The sequence below is a fragment of the Hibiscus syriacus genome, unplaced genomic scaffold (assembly GCF_006381635.1).
Source record: "Hibiscus syriacus cultivar Baekdansim isolate YM2019G1 unplaced genomic scaffold, ASM638163v2 tig00112495_pilon, whole genome shotgun sequence".
Classification (NCBI taxonomy): Eukaryota; Viridiplantae; Streptophyta; class Magnoliopsida; order Malvales; family Malvaceae; genus Hibiscus; species Hibiscus syriacus.
Window position 1 is genome coordinate 42,702 of NW_024063345.1, and position 20,857 is coordinate 63,558.

At 35.3% G+C, this 20,857-nt stretch overlaps 3 protein-coding genes and 1 pseudogene across 3 annotated transcripts; 1 reads left to right on the top strand and 3 right to left on the bottom strand.

Moving 5' to 3' along the window:
• Positions 1-5,004: 5,004 nt before the first annotated feature.
• LOC120180400 overlaps positions 5,005-20,857 on the bottom strand; it is a 29,479-nt pseudogene continuing 13,626 nt past the window's right edge.
• Positions 6,144-7,445, top strand: LOC120180401. Its single transcript, XM_039185729.1, has 2 exons — positions 6,144-6,706; positions 6,807-7,445. The coding sequence occupies exons 1-2, from the start codon at positions 6,350-6,352 to the stop codon at positions 7,416-7,418; spliced, it is 969 nt and encodes a 322-aa protein (XP_039041660.1). The 5' UTR covers positions 6,144-6,349; the 3' UTR covers positions 7,419-7,445.
• Positions 8,343-12,429, bottom strand: LOC120180399 (serine hydroxymethyltransferase 7-like). The gene is given in 5 exon segments (XM_039185728.1): positions 8,343-8,929; positions 9,359-9,460; positions 10,033-10,438; positions 11,210-11,559; positions 11,562-12,429. Coding segments are annotated over 5 exon segments (1,725 nt in total). The 5' UTR covers positions 12,205-12,429; the 3' UTR covers positions 8,343-8,705.
• Positions 16,435-18,718, bottom strand: LOC120180402 (protein GrpE-like). The gene is made up of 3 exons (XM_039185730.1): positions 18,258-18,718; positions 17,570-18,031; positions 16,435-16,852 (listed from the first exon to the last, which is right to left on the bottom strand). Exons 1-3 carry the CDS (start codon positions 18,327-18,329, stop codon positions 16,652-16,654), a joined length of 735 nt encoding a protein of 244 aa, XP_039041661.1. The 5' UTR covers positions 18,330-18,718; the 3' UTR covers positions 16,435-16,651.

Sequence of the window (20,857 nt, forward strand, 5' to 3'; positions counted from 1 at the left end):
ACTGATCATTGATATACTCATTCTTAAGGTCTCCAGAACAATATCTATATTACTTGATCCATTTTAAATTCTTTTTCTTCTTCAATTTACATACTTCCCAACAGAACCTTGAATCCATTCCACCCCTTTCATATTTTAACTTCATATATATCTTTAACTCCTTATAAAATTTTCCATTATCAGACTCTACTACTTAAGTGAGTCTGACTTTCATCAAATTTGATATTTCAACACAAAATACTACTAATTCCACCCATGATTATATTTAAAACTCAGAATTTCAGTTTTCTTAATCCTTCTTAACTCTCTCCTTAGAACTTTATCACTATAACACTCCTTCCATCTGAGCACAAACATTTCACAAACTACTTGCATACCTCTTTTTCATTTAAATTAGCCTAACAATAGTTCCTTCAACTTATCCAACTGCACTCTTATCCATTCATGTTACAATTGCATTGTCTCCAATTCATAAACTCTATCTCCATATATCTTATACAATTGTCACGGATGCACTTATTCTTGAACTCTTCTACAAATACTCACCATATCCTTTAAGCTTTATAACGTTATTATGGTGACATTTGTTCATCATATCTTATCCACGTACTAACAAAACTACTTCATATCACTTTTCTGATTCAAACAATAGAAACCCTCTAATGTTATTCTAACATGATTTCAACTTTCTGAAATCCACTTTTGATCTTACAAGGAATTTCTTGATGTGTCCGCTCTTCATCCTGCCTGGCCAGGTCAGGTGAATTACTACCACCATCTAGTTTATGGCCTCTCGATTCACTTCAAATATTCTCATAATCAATTTCTATTGTATCATACAAATCTTATTCTATTAGCAAGACATCACACTCTTTACACTATCAGATCAGAAATTTTTACCTTGAGTTGGCATGTATACATTTTAAAACTCTTTTACTTTCGGTTTAAGCCTAGAAACAGCTAAACCTTAGCTCTGATACCATTAAATGTAACACCCCAACCCGTACCCTACCCAGATACGAGTCCGAGGTGTCACATTGACATTTCAAAACTTGTCTCTTGTATAAAATCATGAAAATCTAACTTTCATTAAATTAAAATTTGTTATTTTACATAATTTTTAAAACGATTTGTATTTCAAAACTTATCAGAGCATATTCAATACAACTCTTTAGTACATGCCAACTAAATAAAACCAAATCCATATAATTCATAAATTCTTTTCTGATCTGAACTTCGTTAATGAGTGGCTGACCTATCTTGCTCCTCTTAGCTCCTCTTATTGTTTCTCGGAATCCTACGTGTGAAACATTCACACGACAAGTCTATGACTTAGTGAGGCATAAATAAACTTAAATATAACATATCATCACTCATTCCTACTATGCACACTTCATGTAATCATATATATAATCTTATTAATCAATCAACACACACATCATCACATAACTCATATTATGCATTTCACATAATGAACATATGCATACATATACATCATCACATCATCTACATCTATATACTATTACTTATAGAGTTCATAACACTTCTCAAGTATTTACTCATAACATATCATGTAAATTCAATTTATTTACTTATAATCCAATATATCAATCCATCATAAACTATGAAATTAACTCATGTAACATATGCAATATATTCAACCCATACTCATGTCCAACTACACAATTATATAAAAATCATATTACATCTTATTTATATTATATCTTTACTGGCCCATGTACACTGTGGAGAACTAAAGATATGTGAGTCTATTGAGGTTGTGCACTAATACTGTCACCACAGCTCGTATAAATTCCCAATAGGGGCACTGAATGTTTGTCCCGAATGACCACTTTGCCCCGAAGGACCATTATGTCCCGAAGGACCACTATGTCTCGAAGGACCACTGTAAATCCCTCGACTCTTGGCATGCCAACTATACCTCTAGCTCTCAATTTATATACATGGGCATAATCATTTATTTTTATCACATATTCAGAAGTACACATTGATCACTTACATATCATATGACTTTGTATCACATATCTCGTATCATTTCTTATGAAATCACTTGTGGCATGTAGCACATATAACTCATATAACTCATATCACTTAATCTCTTATGATCATATAATCACTACACTTATTTTCATATATCTTAGATTTACATATACATGTAATTCACTTTCACATAATTCACATGTTCATATCTCATAAGTTTTTGACTTCTTATCACATAGTTTATTATCACATATCTCGTATGATCTTTTCATATGATTTCATAGTTTATAATTATTCACTTATGTCTTCTCATAAACGTATGCTCTTATCCCTTCTTGTCATATTGTTCACACTACAATATTTCACATTCATTATATCATGTAGCTTTTACCACATATTAATATAGACACTTAACATTTCAGTCATACTCACATCTTTCATGTTCATACATTCTCTTATACTCATATCATATATCTTATAACAATGATTATATTATCACTGATATCATTATTCTAATTTAATCATATAAATCATTCATATTAGTTCATATGGTTTATCGCACTACATGTATTCACATAAATTATGTCACATACCATAACATATATCACAGTTACTCAGATCAAACACATGTATATAATCATAAACTCATGAATTCTAATATAGGAACTAGAATTGTCGCAAGTCTTAGTTCCATTAAACTTCGTATAATAACTAATAAGCACTCACCTGGCCTCACTAATCAATACTGATCTCTTATCATTCCTCGATCGATCTTACTTGCTCAATGTTCCGGAACTTGTCTAGGCTCGATATCTACATAAATATAAGATTTAAGGCAATTATCAGATATCTAAACCCTTTAATTTAATATTGATAGCTTAAACAAATTTAAAGAACCATAATTCACTTTTTTTCTTAGTACACAAAATAGCTTCGAAATTACCATGCATCGATGCCTTCCAGTGTGCATCGATACATATTCAAAATTGTTCTTAGTGCATCGGTACACATTCATAGTGCATCGATGCACCTTCCCATAATAGATTGTTTTTACCCCAAAAATTATCAACACTTCACGCAATTTTCCAATCTTAAGCCCTAATTATGCTACCAAACTTAACTATAATCACTTTAACCAACTTCTATCATTTGAACACCTTATTTTCTTCCATATATTTCCCAAATCCTTAAAACCAAGAATCTTACCACATTTTCCATGTTATCCAAACTTAATTCTTACTCTTATAACTTCTTATTCTCATAGATGACAAGTCAAATTCAACTTCCAAATTCATTTAAACCTTCTATTTCAATAATACACTTAAAAACTCCTTTTACTTAATATCTCCTAAATTCTTCATTCTTTGTTTTTGAGATGGATTAAGCTTTCCTTAAGCTTAAGTATCACCTAAGGATCAAACTCTTCTCTTAAAATCAACAAATAATCAAACAACCAGAAAACTTACCTTTGCTTTAGTTCTTCCCGGTGTAGAAGAAGAAAACTGGAGAAGAGAAGTCTAGAAACCCTTGTTTCCTACACATACCCCACGTGGGTATATAAAAATATCCTCAACCAATATTTAATTAATTTCCTTATCCAAAGACCTATTTGCCCATTGACTTTTCCTTCATTTGCTAACTCATCCCTTAAAATATTTCAATTAAACCCTTGAAATTTTTAACTTATTTCAAAATTGAGCATTAAGTTTTCAAAATTTGCATTTAAGTCATTGACCCATCTTTTGGGATGTTACACTATTCATATGGTACCGATACCAAAGGTAAGGGAAATATCGATACTACCAGCATTGCTCAAATTCCAGAATGAAAAAATGGTACCAATACCCAAAGGGGTATCGATACTACTTTACATAGTAGTATCGATGTCATAAGCTTAGTATCGATACCGTTAGACCCAACGGCTAGTAATGACTAGTTTTATTTAAAAATAACAAAGGTAGTACCGATGCTCCCTATAGGAGTACCGATACCCTCTGTACTGTGCAGTTTATTTTGCAGAGAAAAGCATCCCCAACAGCTCTAAATCACTATCAATGGCTAGAAACGGCCGCAAACTCATTCCAACATATAAATACAAGTTCAAGACACTTGAAGAAGGGTTAGAACACCTATCCAAGCAATCAAATACAAGAGAAGAATTTTTCACTCTTTATTCTTATTCTCTTGTAAATATTTTGTTCTTGTGAGCTTTAATTCTTTGTAAACACTTACCTTTTTAGAGGTTTTCTTAGTTTACATCTTTTTCCTTATAAAGGGGTTTTGGTTCTAGCTGAGTATGTTAAAAGCTAGGGAGTTTTGTAAAGGTTATTTCTTTGTCCTTGAAAAAGAAATAACAAATTAGTGAATTTGTTAGGAAATCCTGAGTGAGGAACTAAAGTAGTGGATGTAAACTTAGTTGAGAAGTAGAACCACTATAATTCGATGTGCCAAATTATCTATCTTTTCTTTCTCCTTACTCCCTAAACAAATTTTTTCCATTTCACCCCCTCGTTCATTTTCGTTTGATCAAATTGAGCTTTGAAAATCTCAACATATTCAATTAAAATAGAATATCAAGGGTTTAAAAGTTAAAGGTCAGAATTTAAGAGTTAAGATTTATCTTTTATGTTTTAAAAAATAAAATTATATAAACTTTAATTTATATAATATGTGTATTAAAAGGTTATTTTAATTATAAAAATAACTTTTATTAAGAATAACATGAATAAAATGTATTTAGAGATTGTTTGATTTACCGAATGTAAGATTATTTTTGAGAAAAAGATTATCAGAATATAACATTATTTGACGTATTATTTAGAATGTTATATTACTTTGTTTGGTTTATTTGACAATCGTAAAATTACAACAATTGGTTGAGGAAATATAATATATGAATAATATATATTTTACTAAATTGCCCTTCTAATATATTTTGTTATTAACGAATTGAATTCTCAAAGTTAAAATAAAAATACTTGGACGAAAGTTCATATAAAATTCAAATTTTCTATTATTTATAATTTATATATTCTTCTGCAATATAATTTTAAAAAAAATAAATATACTTTTTTATTTATATTTTTTATTTCTTTGAAAATATAAAAAATACTTATATTGGTGTAAGTATGTGTTTATTTCTAGGTACCAAGATATTGAGAGATATACTTACTTATACTTACTTACACATACATAATAAATAATCAAAGTAAAATTAAAATTTAATATATATATACATTACTTTTTAATTTATATGCATCATATTATTTTATAACAAGTATTAAAAAATCTGGTACCATAACTAAAAAATTAAATAAATTTATACTTGTTTAATTATATATAAAAGGAAGAATTATTTTGAAATAGCTCTATTATTTTAGTGATAATCTTATCCTAAAGGGAGAGAATTGTCTAACACCTATGAAATGAAAGGGAATGACATTCCTAAAAAAATGCTATGTGGGGAATAGTCGATACTTCTAAAAAGATTGCTCTTAAACCAAACGTGAATGTGTTATTATAGAGAAAATATTTTACCTAATAATAATCTTTGATGTAAACCAACACCCACTTAAATTTATAAGCCAAACTCACGCTATCCTTTAAAATCTGTAGCCTCAAGGACAAATGACGGTTGAGGAAGAACAAAAGGAGGGGAAGCAGCCAAAGGAAGCACTCAATTCAAGCAGAGAAGAAACTTGAAAGAATTACAAGTTATAAAGGCAGAAGAATCTCAGTCGTTAAATGCCAAATAATTCCACGGCATTATGTTTTGTCTTTAACTATTGGTATAAACCTCAATTAAATTTAAAATCGAGTTTAATCAAAATTTTAAGTTGAAATAAAGATTTTTATTTACTTCATTATTGATTAATATTATAAGATGAGATATTAAATCTTTTAAATAGATTATAGTCTTGTATTTTATTTATAAATAAATTAAATTAAACTAATAAAAAAATCTATCTATAACTAACTTCTAAATTAATTTAATAAAAAAATGATAATATCCGTTTCAATATTAACCGACAGAAGGAAGAAAAAAAAAGGAAATTGGTAACGAGAAGTTGTTGAAGAAGTCGTTTGTTTAAAATATAATCGAAATTGGTGATATTCTTGTCTTCCATTGTATATGTTTTCCTTCTCTGCCCATTAAACAATGAAAATGGCATATTACCAATCATCCTTTCCCCTCTATAGGAAACACCCATCATTGCTGCCAACAATCCTTTTCATTTCAACCTTAGAAACCTGAGCTCCAAGATATTCCTTCCCCTTCTCCCCCCTTTCTTTCTATTTCTTTCTTTCTCCTTTCTCTCCACTTTTGTTTCTTGTATTTTGTCCAACAATGGATGCATCTTCAATAAACTCAGTCAATGGATTCTACACCTTCTTGACTCGGGGCATAGATGATCTTGAACGTGTTTACCTCTCTAATAACTTCATGTCCATCCAATTCCTTCAAAGGGTCCTTTCGCTTCTCCGATCTTTCCATTCCCAGCTACTCCTCCTTGTCCAAAAGCTCCATCTCCCCGTCGGTGATAAGTGGCTCGACGAATACATGGATGAAAGTTCTAAGCTTTTGGAAGCTTGCCATGTTATTAAATCGGGCATCTCCGGCATCGAAAATTATTACTCTACTGGGTTTAATATCATTTCCTCTTTTGATAATCATCGTCATCTTAATCACCAGCTTTCCAGACAGGTCCTTAAATTCCCAAACCTTGCAACATTTTTTTTCTTTGGTTTTTAGCATTGAATTCATGATCTGATATGACTTTTTTTTTTCAACTGTATGAAAACAGGTCATCAGGGCAATTTCAGGGTGCCGAAGAGAAGCTGTGGGATTGGAAGAGGAAAACAGGGTTTTAATGGAAACGAGAATCCAACCACTTTCTTTAAGGTCCGACGAGAAAGTTTCGATTGAATCAAAGCTGAATGGATTCAATGGTTTCCGAGGAGTTTTGTACGCCATGAGGAATGTGAGTTCATTGCTTCTGATGATCTTGCTGTACGGGCTAGTTTATTGCCGGTCGGAGTCGAGTTTCCTACGAGGAGGGTACGAAGGGTGTTTAATTTTCGGATCGGCTTTTATGATCTCAACGGCGAGAGTGCAGCAAAGAGTGGCGGCAGAGATCAACGAAATGAATGGGAGGCCGGGGATATTGCTTTACGAGTATAGGAGATCAAAGTTGGCAATGGAGGAGCTGAGAGGGGAACTGGAGAGGAGCGGCGGAGGAGGGATGGGGGAGTGGGAGACGGAGGGTGGGGGGATAAGGGAGAGGGTGGAGAGCTTGAAAGGGTGGTTTGGGGTGTTGAGATCTGGTGCTGACAATTTTGGTGTGCAACTTGATGATTTCTTTGATGAGATTGTTGAAGGGAGGAAGAAGCTCTTGGACTTTTGCAGCCATAGGTAGAAAATAAAAAGAGGATTAAATCATAAATAAAAAAAAAAAGAATGTAGGCTGGTTGAAAAAGGAATATTAGATGGAAGAAGGTGGTTGTCAATGTATCTTTTGAACTCTCTTCTTTCTAAAAAGATTTTATTTATTTTCTTCCACTTCCTGCATTTATTGTTTCTACTGCAGTTGAAACTTGGAGATAGTTGTTTTTCCAAAAACCCTAGAGGAAAATTATATGCCAGGCCTTCAACCATTTCAACCATGTAAACAGTAAAACAAGAAAATGAGTATTTTTAATGCCAGGGCAAACCAGCCTCCATTTCCTCTAACAAAAGGGCATAGAATGTTCTATATAATTAATTATGTGTATAACTAGAGTAAAGAGGGCTACATATATAAAGGGTAATTAATATTTAGAATGCGACTTCCGGTCATATATTTTTAAAGAAACAGCTTCGTTGCTCTTGGGAAGCCCTTTGTTTGTTTCTGTATTGAAGGCAATGGAGTTCAATGATGAAGGCTTCCGACTTCTAATCATATCCCCTCCATTTCATCCTGACATGTCTCCATCAGTGGTAGCAGAAAGTCTTCCCAGAATATTATGATTTCCGACTCTGCTACCGTTACCTGTTTCTTCACTTTCTTTTTATTTGTTTGTTATTTTAATCAGAGATTTCAGCTTTTGTTTCCTCTTTACAAGCTGGTTACTGAAACCACACATTATCAACAATAAGCACGATACCAACAACAGGAAAACTATCAATAGCAACAACATATGTTTACTCCTCAAAATCAAATTAGAATATCCTACAAGATACATGCGGGACACAGTGACATCAAATGTTTTCTCTATATATTTAAACGAAAGGGTATCCTCGTACTCATATCCAGATAGTATTAAACATAAATGTCGGACAAAAACTTACAGCAGCGGTTTCGCGGTGCCGACTAATTCAGTAGGCTGCATTGAATTTGAGGTTGGCACAATCCACATGGCAGATATAGTAGGATTTGTTGCTGAGGTTCTTCCCGGATGGAGATATCTATATACTACAGTTCTATAAAATATGATTGCATCATAAATATATACTATTTATACTGTTTTGAAACAAATCACTCTTTACAAAGCTACACAAGTGAAAGACAACTGATTCAGCAAAGTGATTTTTGACCTACGCTATGTAATTTACAAGTGTAGAATGGGAAGACATGAACGGCCAAAATTGATTGAATGACCAGGAAAAGATGAGGGGGTATGCCAGAGAAATAACAAAATTGTGTCAAGACCATCTTTATAAATGTTCAATCATCAAATCCAGGCATTGCAAACTGAGCAGCAAATGCTTCAACTCGGTTACGAAGATCAATAATATCTTTGTTATTGTGAAGACCCTTGAGAAACTCTTTCTGCAATTTTCCATGATCTCTCTTTACAGCACTTGTAATCTGAGCTGCTCTGTAAAGAAAGTCGGCCATTGTCTCAAAATCAGACTCTAAACAACCTCTTGATGTCATAGCGGGTGTACCTGAGAGAAAATTAGGGAAGTTGGGACATTTATGGAAAAGGATGGATTGTAACCCAGCACTTATGTGACAACAAAGCACAAACCTAAAACATAATATCTGCTCCTTACCAATTCATCCCAACTCCTTGTTTTCCAATAGAAGTTTCTATCGTAAGCACTTGTGTGACAACCAAGCACAAACCTAAACCCAGCTAATTACTATTAATGGAAAAGGATGGATTGTAACCCAGCACTTATTGACAACAAAGAACATATTAACACACCAAACATAACTGATTACTATTAGCCTGATTAGCTCATTCCATAGACTAAAAAATTGCAGAAAGTGAATACCAAACAAAAATAAGGCATAATATATAATGACCCTTTGTGAAGCTGTCTAAAAGTACTATAAATTTCTGCAAAAGAGAAAGCAAGAATAGTCCTTACCAATTCTAACTCCTCCAGGAGAAATAGCACCATTATCACCAAAGATAGCAGTTTTGTTCAGAGTGATGTGGCACATTGCACAAACTTTCTCATAGCATTTACCTAGGACACATAATAAACGAGTTAATTATAGAAGGACGAGTTTAAGGAAGCAGAGGTAACAATATAAAGGAAATGCATTGTGTATCAATAATTCCATGTACAAGTTTTGTCATAAGAATAAATTATTAGAATTATCATATTGGTTAGTGGTTAAACTACAAATTCCTAGTGAAAATATGGAACACATATGAAACAATTTTTAGCTCACCAAATAGATGGGTAGACTGAAGAAAAACTTGTAGCAAATATGGTCTACAAGCAGTTGACTAGTAATATTTATTATAATGAACTGCATGTTGATCTTCACAAGGTTTTTTTTTTGATAAATCCAAGAATCAATATCACACTTTCCAAAATGATCAAGAAAAAGAACATAAAAAATGATTGATAAAACCATTAAGAAGTTTTAGGTGAAAATTGGTCACAAAAAACTCCAATGTTCACACAATCAAACAAAATCACAAGAAATAACTTGATTCCAACAAAAAACAAATTCAACATGTTAGCATATATCTTCTGAGCACGTACATGAACCAAAAATTTATCATATTGAGTAGGCAAGATTAGAATACCAGTCAAGCCTAGAGAAGTGAGGTCCCAGAGCAACAAATGATTGTCGGTGCCCCCAGTAACCAACTTGCATTTTCTTCTCAGCAGAGCAGACGCTAATGCCTGAGCATTTTTCTTCACCTGTTGCACATATGCTTTGTACTCTGGTGTAGCCACTTGCTTCAAGGTTATGGAAAGAGCGGCGATATGATTATTATGAGGTCCTCCTTGTAATGATGGGAAAACAGCAAAGTTAATCTTTTCCTCAAAATCATACTGGCCACTACAATCACCATTACTGAGACACATGCCTTGCTTTTTAGATTTTGCACCCCTCCTATAAAAAATTATACCTCCCCTTGGGCCACGTAGACTTTTGTGAGTTGTTGAAGTAACAATATCACAGTAGTCAAATGGACTGGCACATTCCTGTAATGGACAAAGAACAAGAGTGAACATGCTGGTAAGGGAAAGAAAAATACAAATTTATATGATTTACTAGCCAACCAAAAGGAAAAGAAAAAAGGGAAAGAATCATCTATAGCTCTGACTACGCGAAGGCTGATAAGGTCCATGTGCATTTACATTATACGACTCAAAGCATGTGTGTGTAAGTATCCATTTCTAACAAACTCAAACTTGTCCGAAAGGAGAAGGATAAAAAATAAAATCTTAGATGACAGAAAAAAGTCGGACAGTTCATGACATTTAGATAATAAACCAGTTCATCTCGCACAACATAAAAAGCAGGTTTAACCTCCACTCCACTTCAATAAGCCGTAAGTTACAAATGTTGTTTGGAAACACAGATTCAATAGGTGAATTTGCTTTCCAAATAAAGCGTAAGCCGTCTCTAAAACATAAGTCTGATGCTTCTTCTCTTTTGTATTTCTCAAATGTAAATTTTGGCAGGTAATTTTAGGTTGAGTTCAGTAGCATGAAATTGAAGGCTGTGGTGTGTGAATGGCGAGAATATTTGGCAGGCCAACAGTTATAATCCTTTACGATTTACAAACAGCGATTCTACTTTGTAAGTTGACCTAAGTGGTTTCAAAGCAATGAATACTTTTGTAGTAACTTAAGTTGGGCATATAATAATCCAAATGAATTGCAAGAAACCAAATACAGTGCCAAAAACTGCAATAAACCTCGACTCAAAACATCAAACCAATAAACATGCAAAACAATAAAATTTCGAACCTGAGCTGCCACAAGACCACTAATATGAGCCATATCGCACATCAACACCGCTCCACACCTATCTGCAATCTGCCTAAACCTGGCATAGTCCCACTCCCTAGGATACGAACTACCACCACAAATAAGAATCTTGGGCCGGTAATCAAGCGCCTTCTCCTCAAGCTTATCATAATCAATGTACCCGGTTTGAGGATTCACTCTATAAGGAAAGCTCTCAAAAAATATAGAAGCAGCAGATACTTTCTTCCCACCCGGCATATACCATCCATGGCTCATATGTCCTCCGGACGGCGAATCCAACCCCATGATCCGATCACCGGGCAACAGAATTCCGGTATAAACAGCAAATTTGCAGAAGTACATGAATATGGCTGCACATTAACACCCCATTTCTCGGAATCAAGATTAAAGGCTGCCAACGCACGCTTGTGGCATAGGGTTTCGATTTGATCTATAAACTGGTTGCCCGTATAGTACCTGGCTCCTGGCATGCCTTCGGAGTATTTGTTCGTTAAATGGCTTCCCAATGCTTCCATCACAGCTCGGCACACAAAGTTTTCGGAAGCAATAAGCTCAATTCCCAAGACTTGCCTTTGTTTTTCCTTTTTCATGATTTCACCCACTTCTGGATCCGCCTCTTCTAGCCGCTGGTTCCCCCATGAACGGACGGCTGTTCGTCTTTGCTCCAAGCTGAGTTCGCCGGCTAACCGTCTACAAGGGTTCGAAACAGGTTTAGAATCCCTTTGTCTCTTCAGGCACATAGATTTTCCTAAAATCCTAATTCCTTCATCATCGTTGTTATGTCCATTTTGCTCGCCGTTCTCGAACTGAGGGGCACCGTCTTCCTTATCCTCGAAGAACTGTAAAGGAACGGGCCGGACCGGGTTCGATGAGCGGCGAAAGCTGGTGTCGGTTTGTAGCGAAATCGAATCGTCTGTAATGGAATTTTTAATAAAACCTAGAGACAAACTCGATTGAGGCTTAGATAAATCCATTGAAACCCTGAAAAGTGGAACTTTTGAAATGAAAAAAAAAACGAAATCTTTGGGAGAAACTTTATAAGGGAGTTTAAGAAGAACAGCTTACAGCCCTTAAGGGTAAGTGTAAAAGCAACAGAAACAACGGCAGCAGTTCCTAAAGCAACTACAGCGCAAATAACGAAGCATTGCTCGACTCAATTTTGAAGCAAAGACCGAGCAAACAAATGGAAAAGGTGATATCTGAAGCCTTAGTAAATCGAAATATAATAGTATGTAATTGCAGAAAGGGAAAGGTTTAACTCATGTATGTAGATGATATCAAGGCTAGGTTCAAGCTTGTTAGCGGCCCAAAATAAGTCATACCCGGCCCATAACAAGAATTGAAGAGGGCTCGTGGATCCGGAAATTAATGCTTCGTTCCAACCTTCTGTCGTCGTTCACGGAGTCTTCATAATCGATTTCCTTGAACTTTCTGTCTTATTGGAATTATCTCAATTTTTTCACTATTCCGTCCGGTTCTTGGTAGGGGTGCACAAAAAATCTGAATATCCGATTTTACGAAAAAAATATCCAAAACCGGATTTGGGAAAAACCGGTTTTTTTTAACCGGATCGGATTTTTTTAAACCGGTTATTTTAACCGGTTTGAAGAAAAAAACCAAGACCGGTTTTTTTACCGGATAAAAAACCGGTTTTTATCCGGAAAAAAAAAACCGGTCTGGGTTTAAAAAACTAGCCGTTAATATAGCCGTTAGGGGGTTTTGTGACCGTTTTTGACCGTTTTTTTCTTTAAAAAATTACCATTTTACCACCCTAAACATGTATAAATAGGTTGGGGGTGTATTTGGTTGATTACAAATTTCTCAAATCTTATTACACAACACTTAAACATCTCTCAAATCTTATTTTTGTAATTTTTTGTTCATCATGAGTAACACGGCTGAATCTTCCGTCGGAGGAAACCTTGAAGTCGTGAGAGTGATCGAACACACTCGAAACAAAGACATCTGGGATCACTACGATTTATGTGAGATGTCAAATGGCTCGAGGAGGGCGCGTTGTAAACTTTGTCTAAAGTTTCTTGCATCGGAAGGAAACAAAACGTTGAAGAACCATTTGACAAAATCATGCAAGGCACTTCGCTCAAGATCGGATCCTAGTCAATCGAATCTTACACCGCAAGGTGGTGTTTTTGTTTACGACAACGAAAAATTACGAGAAGCGTTTACAAAGTTCGTGATTACAAAAGCATTGCCGTTCGACCACTTTGATGATGAAGATTTCACGACAACAATTCAACAACTAATGCAACCACGTTATACTCAAGTAACTCGTACTACCCTTAGAAGAGATGCTATAAAAATGTGGCGTACGGCGAGGGAAAAAATGATTTTAGGATTCCAAGAACACCGTTATGGTGTGTCGCTTACATGTGACGTTTGGAGTTCCCCTCATAATACCGGAAATTCTTTTTTAGCCGTTACGTCACATTGGTTAGATTAAGATAATTGGCAAATGATGAAAAGAACAATCGCGTTTGAATTATTCGGTGAGCCGCATACCGGTGCTAATTTATTTACACTTTTAAAAAGGGTAATTTGTCTTTATAAATTAGAAAATAAAGTTTTTTCTATATCCTTTGATAATGCATCGAATAATACAAACGCGGTTCCAAGATTGAAAATATTACTTTCACCGATTTTAGACGGTGCATTTTTTCATACCCGTTGCGTTGCACACATAATTAATTTATCCGTGCAAGCCGGTTTGGAGGTTATTGAGCCGATTAGATTAGAATTTAAAACAATGATAAAATCGGTTCTTTGTAACAACAACAAAAGACTAAATGATTATAAACGATTTTGTAAGTCCGTTAATAAAAAAGCTTTGGGTCCTAATTTGGATTGTCCAACTCGTTGGAACTCAACTTGGATGATGATGCATATGCCTTAAGGCAAAGGAAACATTGCAAACATTTCACGATCGGCTTTTCGAGAGGGGTCATGTCCCAAACATTTATCCGGATTCGAGTTGGGAAACTATAGCCAAAATAACCGATTTGCTTGAGGTTTTTAAAAATGCAACAACTTTTTATCCGGTGTTTATACCCTACTAGCCCGTTGGTTCTTAATCAAATATTTTTGTTGGCTACCCGACTAAATGACTTTGAATTTGAAACCGAAGTTTTTCAAGAAATTGGCTTTGCAATGAAGGAAAAACTTTTAAAATATTTTAAGGAGATTCCCCCATTTTTACTTGTGTCGCCGCTTTAAGCCCAACGTTAAATGTTGGTGGGGTTGAAACACTAATTGAACAAATTGCGTTTGCTTTTAATCTAACCGATGATGAACCCAACTTTGTCCAAAACCAAATAAATTATTTTAACAAATGTTTTCGAGACATGTTTGCAATTTATTTAACTAAATACGGATCAAGTAGTGTAATACACGATCAAATGAGAATGAATGCGGAATCATCTAGTAGAGTCCAAGTAACATAAATTTGAATCTTTTTAACACTCTTGTAAATTCCCAATCCAAACGATCACGTACTACCACCCCAAGTAGCGAGTTGGGAAATTACATGTCATGCGATTTTCTATCAAAAGTGACATTTGAAGAGTTTGAAAGTTTGGATATTTTGGCTTGGTGGAAAGAAAAGGAAGCACAATTTCCGATTCTAGCCGCCATGGCCCGTGATTTACTAACCGTCCAAGCTTCTACGGTAGCTTCGGAATCCACTTTTTCTGTTAGTGGCAGGGTTATATCGCAACGGAGATCAAGACTAAGTCCGAGTCGGTGGAAGTATGCATTTGTTTAAAGGATTATTTGGATGAGCGGCTCGTAAGCAACATATCACCACCCTAGAAGATGCAATTGATGCCGATTTGGAAGCAAACTTACACATTGAAGAAGTCGAACTTGGAATATCCCCTCCAAACGAAGAAGGCGAAGATGATGAAGAAGAGATGGCAATGTAGTTTATTTTATAACTTTATTTCAATTATCGTAAACTTTGTTTCAATTATCGAACTTGAAGTTTTTAAGTATTTGAATTTATCGAACTTGGAAGTTTTTAAGTATTTGAATTTATCAAACTTGGAAGTATTTAAGTATTTCAATTATGTTGAGTTAATTAAGTATTTGAATTTATCGAACTTGAGGTTTGATGCTTTCTCTTTGATTCTCTCTTGATTCTAGTTGCTTGATGTTTCTTGTCTTTGATCAATGGCTTCTAAGCTTGCTTAAATACACCTTGAATCACTTCTGAACGTTAGTGATAATTAATGAAGATCATATAGCCGTTTAAGTGTGAAAACATTTAATAAAAATGCTTGGAGCGTGTGGGAATCGGTACCCTCTCATAGGGAATCGGTTCCCTAAGTGTAAAATTCAAATATTTCGACCGTTGAATAGGGGGGAATCGGTTCCCTCCGAGCATTCTGAAAATCTCGGAGCCAAACCATTCAGTGAGGAATCGGTACCCCCTTGGGGGGGGAATCGATTCCCTATGAGCAATCTGGAATATTAAAATCGGTTTTTTATAACCGGTTTTTTAAAAAAACCGGTTTTTTTAAAACCGAAACCGGTTATACCGGTTAGGATATCCGGCCCTCCAAACCGGTTAGAAACCGAACCGGTTATTTTATAAACCGGTTTTTTTTCTATGGAAAAAAACCGGATCGATTTTTTTTTATCCGATCCGGATCGGATTGAAATCCGACAAATGTGCAACCCTAGTTCTTGGTGTGCTTATCGTTTTCTTCTTCATTATTCTCTGTAACTTTATTTTTCTCTCAAAACTTTCGCTTTTCTAGCTTTTTCGTGACTTAAGGGTTCTGTTTGCTTGATAACTATCCCTTTCTTTAATTTGTTCATAAATTCCAAAGGTTGGCTGTTTGCGTGGAAGTTGGCTCTGGATCTCGTTCCGCTGGTATTTTCGGTCCGAGGAAAAAACCGGTTAAACCAAAGTCTCGGACTCGTCGATTATCCAGCCATTATAACACCATCAACTCTCATAATTCTACTTCTCTATAGGTAAGTAAAATTTGTTGCATGCGTTAGCATGAAAAAGAGATTGAACTGCTTAGTTTTCGATTGATAATCTACCAGTTAACTAATCATTAATTAATGCACAAATATGATTAGAGGGTGTTAGTTAAGGTGAAATTGATAACAGAGACGGTGAAATTCTACAACACCAGGACGTCGGTGAGTACTTTATATTTTTTATTTTAAGTTTCTTCGTATATTTGGATAATAGTTCGTACTCATGTCCGAGCATATCTTAAATGAAGAGACCAGAATCCAGATGGCTTTTCAGTTGATCATCAAAATCAAACCCATCCAGTGACCTGCGACTACCAACTAGAGAAAAGAAATGGTAAAAGACGCTGCTTTGACAAATAAATTTATTTGAATGCCTTCACCTTTGATGAGATGGTCAGAGTATCCCTTTTAGATTTACTGATCATCTCCAGCTGTTGGTTGCCCAGAAGATCTATCAGTGGCCACAGTTACTTTCTTATTCCCTGGTCCTGAAGAAACTTTCACCATCGCTGGTCTTAATAGCCGCTCCCCAAGGAGGAACCCTCGACGAAATTCATGGGTGATAATCCCTTCTTTGAACTCTAGAGACTCTTCTCGAGCAATGGCTTCATGTAGCTGTATCCGACAAGTGAGACCAGATGAATCAATAACAGAAACAACTAGGAATATCCTATCACTCCAAAGCCGACAAGTTTATTGTTCAACCAAATTTCTGGATAGTAGTAGTATGTCTCATTTTCTAGAAAGAATACACCTAAATCAAGAATGTATTCCAAAGACCTAACTTTTGCCGACTATATGGAATGATCCAGACATGAAAACTACAGCTAACGGGTATATGCACCAAACATTGTAATCTTCTCATTCAAGATTCAAATATGGACCCGTCCTCTCAATTCTAGAGGCATGCTTTTGCTGCTGACATCCAACGTCGAAAGTCAAAAGCATTTGCAAGCTATCATATGAACCTAGAAGTAGCACAAACACACGATATAGTTTTCGCATGGGATATGACTAACATAACAAACCCCATCACGTGCAAGTTTCAAAGATTATCAGGATAGTAATGGATTTTGAAACTTAAAAGAAAAACCGAAAAAGACAAAACTAGCAATTGAACCAAAGTGTTTACTTGACTGGGGATTTGGTTACTATAGTACATATTCTCAGAAACATTTATACAATTAACCAAACTGTGTGCGCGTTTACATAATATATCTCAGTATGCTACACTTGCAAGATGCTTTCCAGTGTGACTGAATCAGACGAAACCCTATAGATGTCTAGCAACTAAAAAACAGCAAGCATTATGGATAGCATTAAGACACTTACAGAGGGATCAAAGGGCTTTCCAACTGTTGGGACAACAGCCACTTGCAAACTCCTCATGATCTCCACGAATTGCTTGTATATACCCTGATAACTCGTATCTATCTTCTTTTCTTTCTCTGTTTCCGGTTTTATTTGTTGTTTAGCTCTCTCGAAACTGTCAACCATGGGCAAAAGACTCTCGATCACTTCGCCTTGAGCATCGGACCTCGTCGTAAGTCTCTCCTTCTCCGATTTTTTTCGAAAATTATCAAAATCAGCATGCAAACGGATATACATCTCTTTCCCAGAGGTTATCTCTGCTGACAACTCCAAAACTTGTTTTTCCAATCCATTCTTCTCATTTTCTAAAATGCTTATTCTATTCTCAATCTCAGCTACAATCCTATCATCTCCACTGAGAAGAGCCTCATTGTAAACTCTAATCATGCCCTTTAAACTGCCTCCTAATATTTTTACATTTTCCTGATAAAAATTCCTTAATGAAATTATTACTATTACAAACAATTAAATTATAATATGCAACTCTAATCAATTCAATTGCCATCTCTTACTAATTTTCTTCTACTTTGAAATAATAAAAACTGGAAATTTCTACAAATCCTTTCTTTTTCTATCTAAAGTTACGACTCACTTCACAACACGTATAATGAAAAGAAAACGAAAAGCCCAAGAAAGGGGGGTAACTTACAGTGCGAGCAGATTCCTGGGCAGAAAGAGAAGCCTTGAGAATCGACCTATTGGGACACTTCGTGCAGTTCATAGGGAAGGAAAGGTTAGATGGAGAAAACCCAGAAAATGGTTTTGAAAAACGAGGTTTTTGGCAAGGAAATTGAACTCGTAGTAAAGATGATTTGGTGTGGTTTAAGGGTTTTGAAGAAGAAGCTGAGAAGTGAGGAGACAACACAGAGTGATTAGAGAATGAAGCAGACAGTTGCTTAAGTATGTATATTGATTACTAAGTTTGTGTTAACAGATTTTAGTCGAAAATTCCTGAGGAACTTAGAGCCGGGATAAGGGGTCCTTGGCGGCCGATCAGCCCTTCGGCTTTGTTGCTCGAACTGCTTGCCTTTGCCCAACACCGTTAGTGGTGGATTTCTTCCTCTGCTGAATGATTTGATAATTTATCCTTTGGGCTGTGCTCGCGGGTCTGCCCCTACGTTTGGAGAAACCAACACCCAATGGGATTGATCTCTTCTCGAATATTCTCAAATTTTCCTCTCTTTTTCTCTCTCGTAAAATGAATGAAATATAATTTTCCAAATAGAAAATAATCTCAGTGACCAAAAATGCCTTATAATATACGATTTTAATCAATTTTTTTTGGATTTGCCAAAATGATCAACTAAATCGCAATGCGATCGATAATTCGCAACGTGATCTCCGGTATCGCAAATCAGTTTCTAGATTCGCAACGCGATTCTGACTATCGCATTGCGATTTCCCAAATTCTACGTAAATCGCAACGCGAATACGTAAATCGCAATGCGAATCTGACTATCGCAATGCGATTTACATAGCGCCATTCGTATTAACGCGTATTTTTTTTCAAATTCCAAACACGAATATATTAATATATCAGAAACTGAACCGTCCACAGTATATCCCGTAATCGCAACTCATAACCTAAAACCCTAAATCACAACTCAGACTCATCTCCATCTCTCACTCTCTAAGGCGACATCTGTCCCCATCTCTGACAAAATCAGTCCCCACGACGATAACAGTCTCCATCTCCGACGAAATCATTCACGGTCAGAAATGAAAAATCAATCAAATCAACCACCGAGGTTAGTTTTTTTAATTATTTTTATTTTGAAATTTTTGCATTATTATTATGTTTTTCATATTGAAATTGATGATAAGTTTACTGGTATTTTCAATAACAGATTAACCATTTCACTTAGATTGCTTATTATATTCATTCGATTGCTGTCAATACTGCTAAACTGTTTAGTCTTTAACCCTGTGAAGTTAGTATTTGTCTTTGTTTTGTCTTTTGGTTGAAGTAATGCAATCCATTCAAGTTTCTTTCAATTTTAGTATTTGAAACCGAAAATGACTATCGCAACGAGTGAATCGCAAAGAGAAAATGACTATCGCAATGCGAATTTGACTATCGCAACGAGAGAATCGCAATGCGATTTTCATTTTGCGTTGCGATAGTCAAATTCGCGTTGCGATAGTCATTTTCGTGTTGTGATTTTCATTTTCGTGTTGCGATTTAAAGTTTCAGGAACTATTCTTCTTCTGCAAATTGAAACTTGAATGAATTGCATTACTTCAACCAAAAAACAAATACTAAATTCACAGTGTTGCAAATTTAAGTTTGAAGAATAAACTACTACTCTTTATTGTGCATATCTTCACAGTTTGGTATATCTAAATTGGTATGTTTATTGTTTTTGCAGAACTTTTATTCGGCTCAATTGACCTTAAGAAATAAAGTAAGCCTGGCCAAAACAATTGCGTCGAAGCTTTCACCTGCACAAAGAAAAATATTTGCGGATACTTGCTTCGGGCCATGGCTGAAAGTACAACATCCGGGTGGAGATGCTATGTTGACCCATCTGTTTCTTCAAACCATGACTAGCGATCTACCAGAGACTATACAACGTCGTGATGAAGAGATATGGTTTGATTTTCCACCGGCGTATACGTGTTTTGGGCGGGAGGAGTTTTGCTTAATCACCGGTCTACGCTTCGGACACGATGATGTAGATCGATACACTAGACATATTACCAGCCTATCATGGTTTTCTCGGGTTTTTCCTGAGCAGTTAACGGAGAATTCGAATTTACACGTGGAAGACTTGACGAGATTATTGAATAAGAAATATGGTTTTACTCGGATGGATGACGTCGATGTTGTCCGAGTATGCCTTCTAATACTTTTGCAAGCCGGCTTTTTAGGCAGAGAGGCCCGACAACCTATTCCTAATAATCTAATTAAATTGGTAGAGGACCTAAATGCATGGAACCTGTTTCCGTGGGGTTCGTATCTATGGAGAGCTACATGGAATAAGTTGTCGTCTGCCTTTAATGATCGGAAAAGTTTGCGTAGCGATGGTTCCAAATACACTTTGTCAGGCTTTATTTGGGCCTTTAAGGTAATAATTTTTATATAATGTTTCCAAAATTATAATTAATTCTTTAACAATTACTAATGTTTGTTATTATATTGTTTGTAGATTTGGATATTTGAGGTTTTTCCCACCATGCAGACATATGCATTAAAAACTCCTAATGATATTCCTAGGGCTATTTCCTGGAAGAGGAAACGATCCTTGC

Excerpts from the sequence above, each read along its gene's own strand:
- LOC120180402 (XM_039185730.1), bottom strand. The coding sequence starts at position 18,329 with ATGAACTGCACGAAGTGTCCCAATAGGTCGATTCTCAAGGCTTCTCTT. Across the intron at positions 18,032-18,257 it reads CCCAGGAATCTGCTCGCACT|GAAAATGTAAAAATATTAGG; the intron begins GTAAGTTACCCC and ends AATTTTTATCAG. Across the intron at positions 16,853-17,569 it reads GAAAGCCCTTTGATCCCTCT|CTACATGAAGCCATTGCTCG; the intron begins GTAAGTGTCTTA and ends TGTCGGATACAG.
- LOC120180401 (XM_039185729.1), top strand. The coding sequence starts at position 6,350 with ATGGATGCATCTTCAATAAACTCAGTCAATGGATTCTACACCTTCTTG. Across the intron at positions 6,707-6,806 it reads ATCACCAGCTTTCCAGACAG|GTCATCAGGGCAATTTCAGG; the intron begins GTCCTTAAATTC and ends GTATGAAAACAG.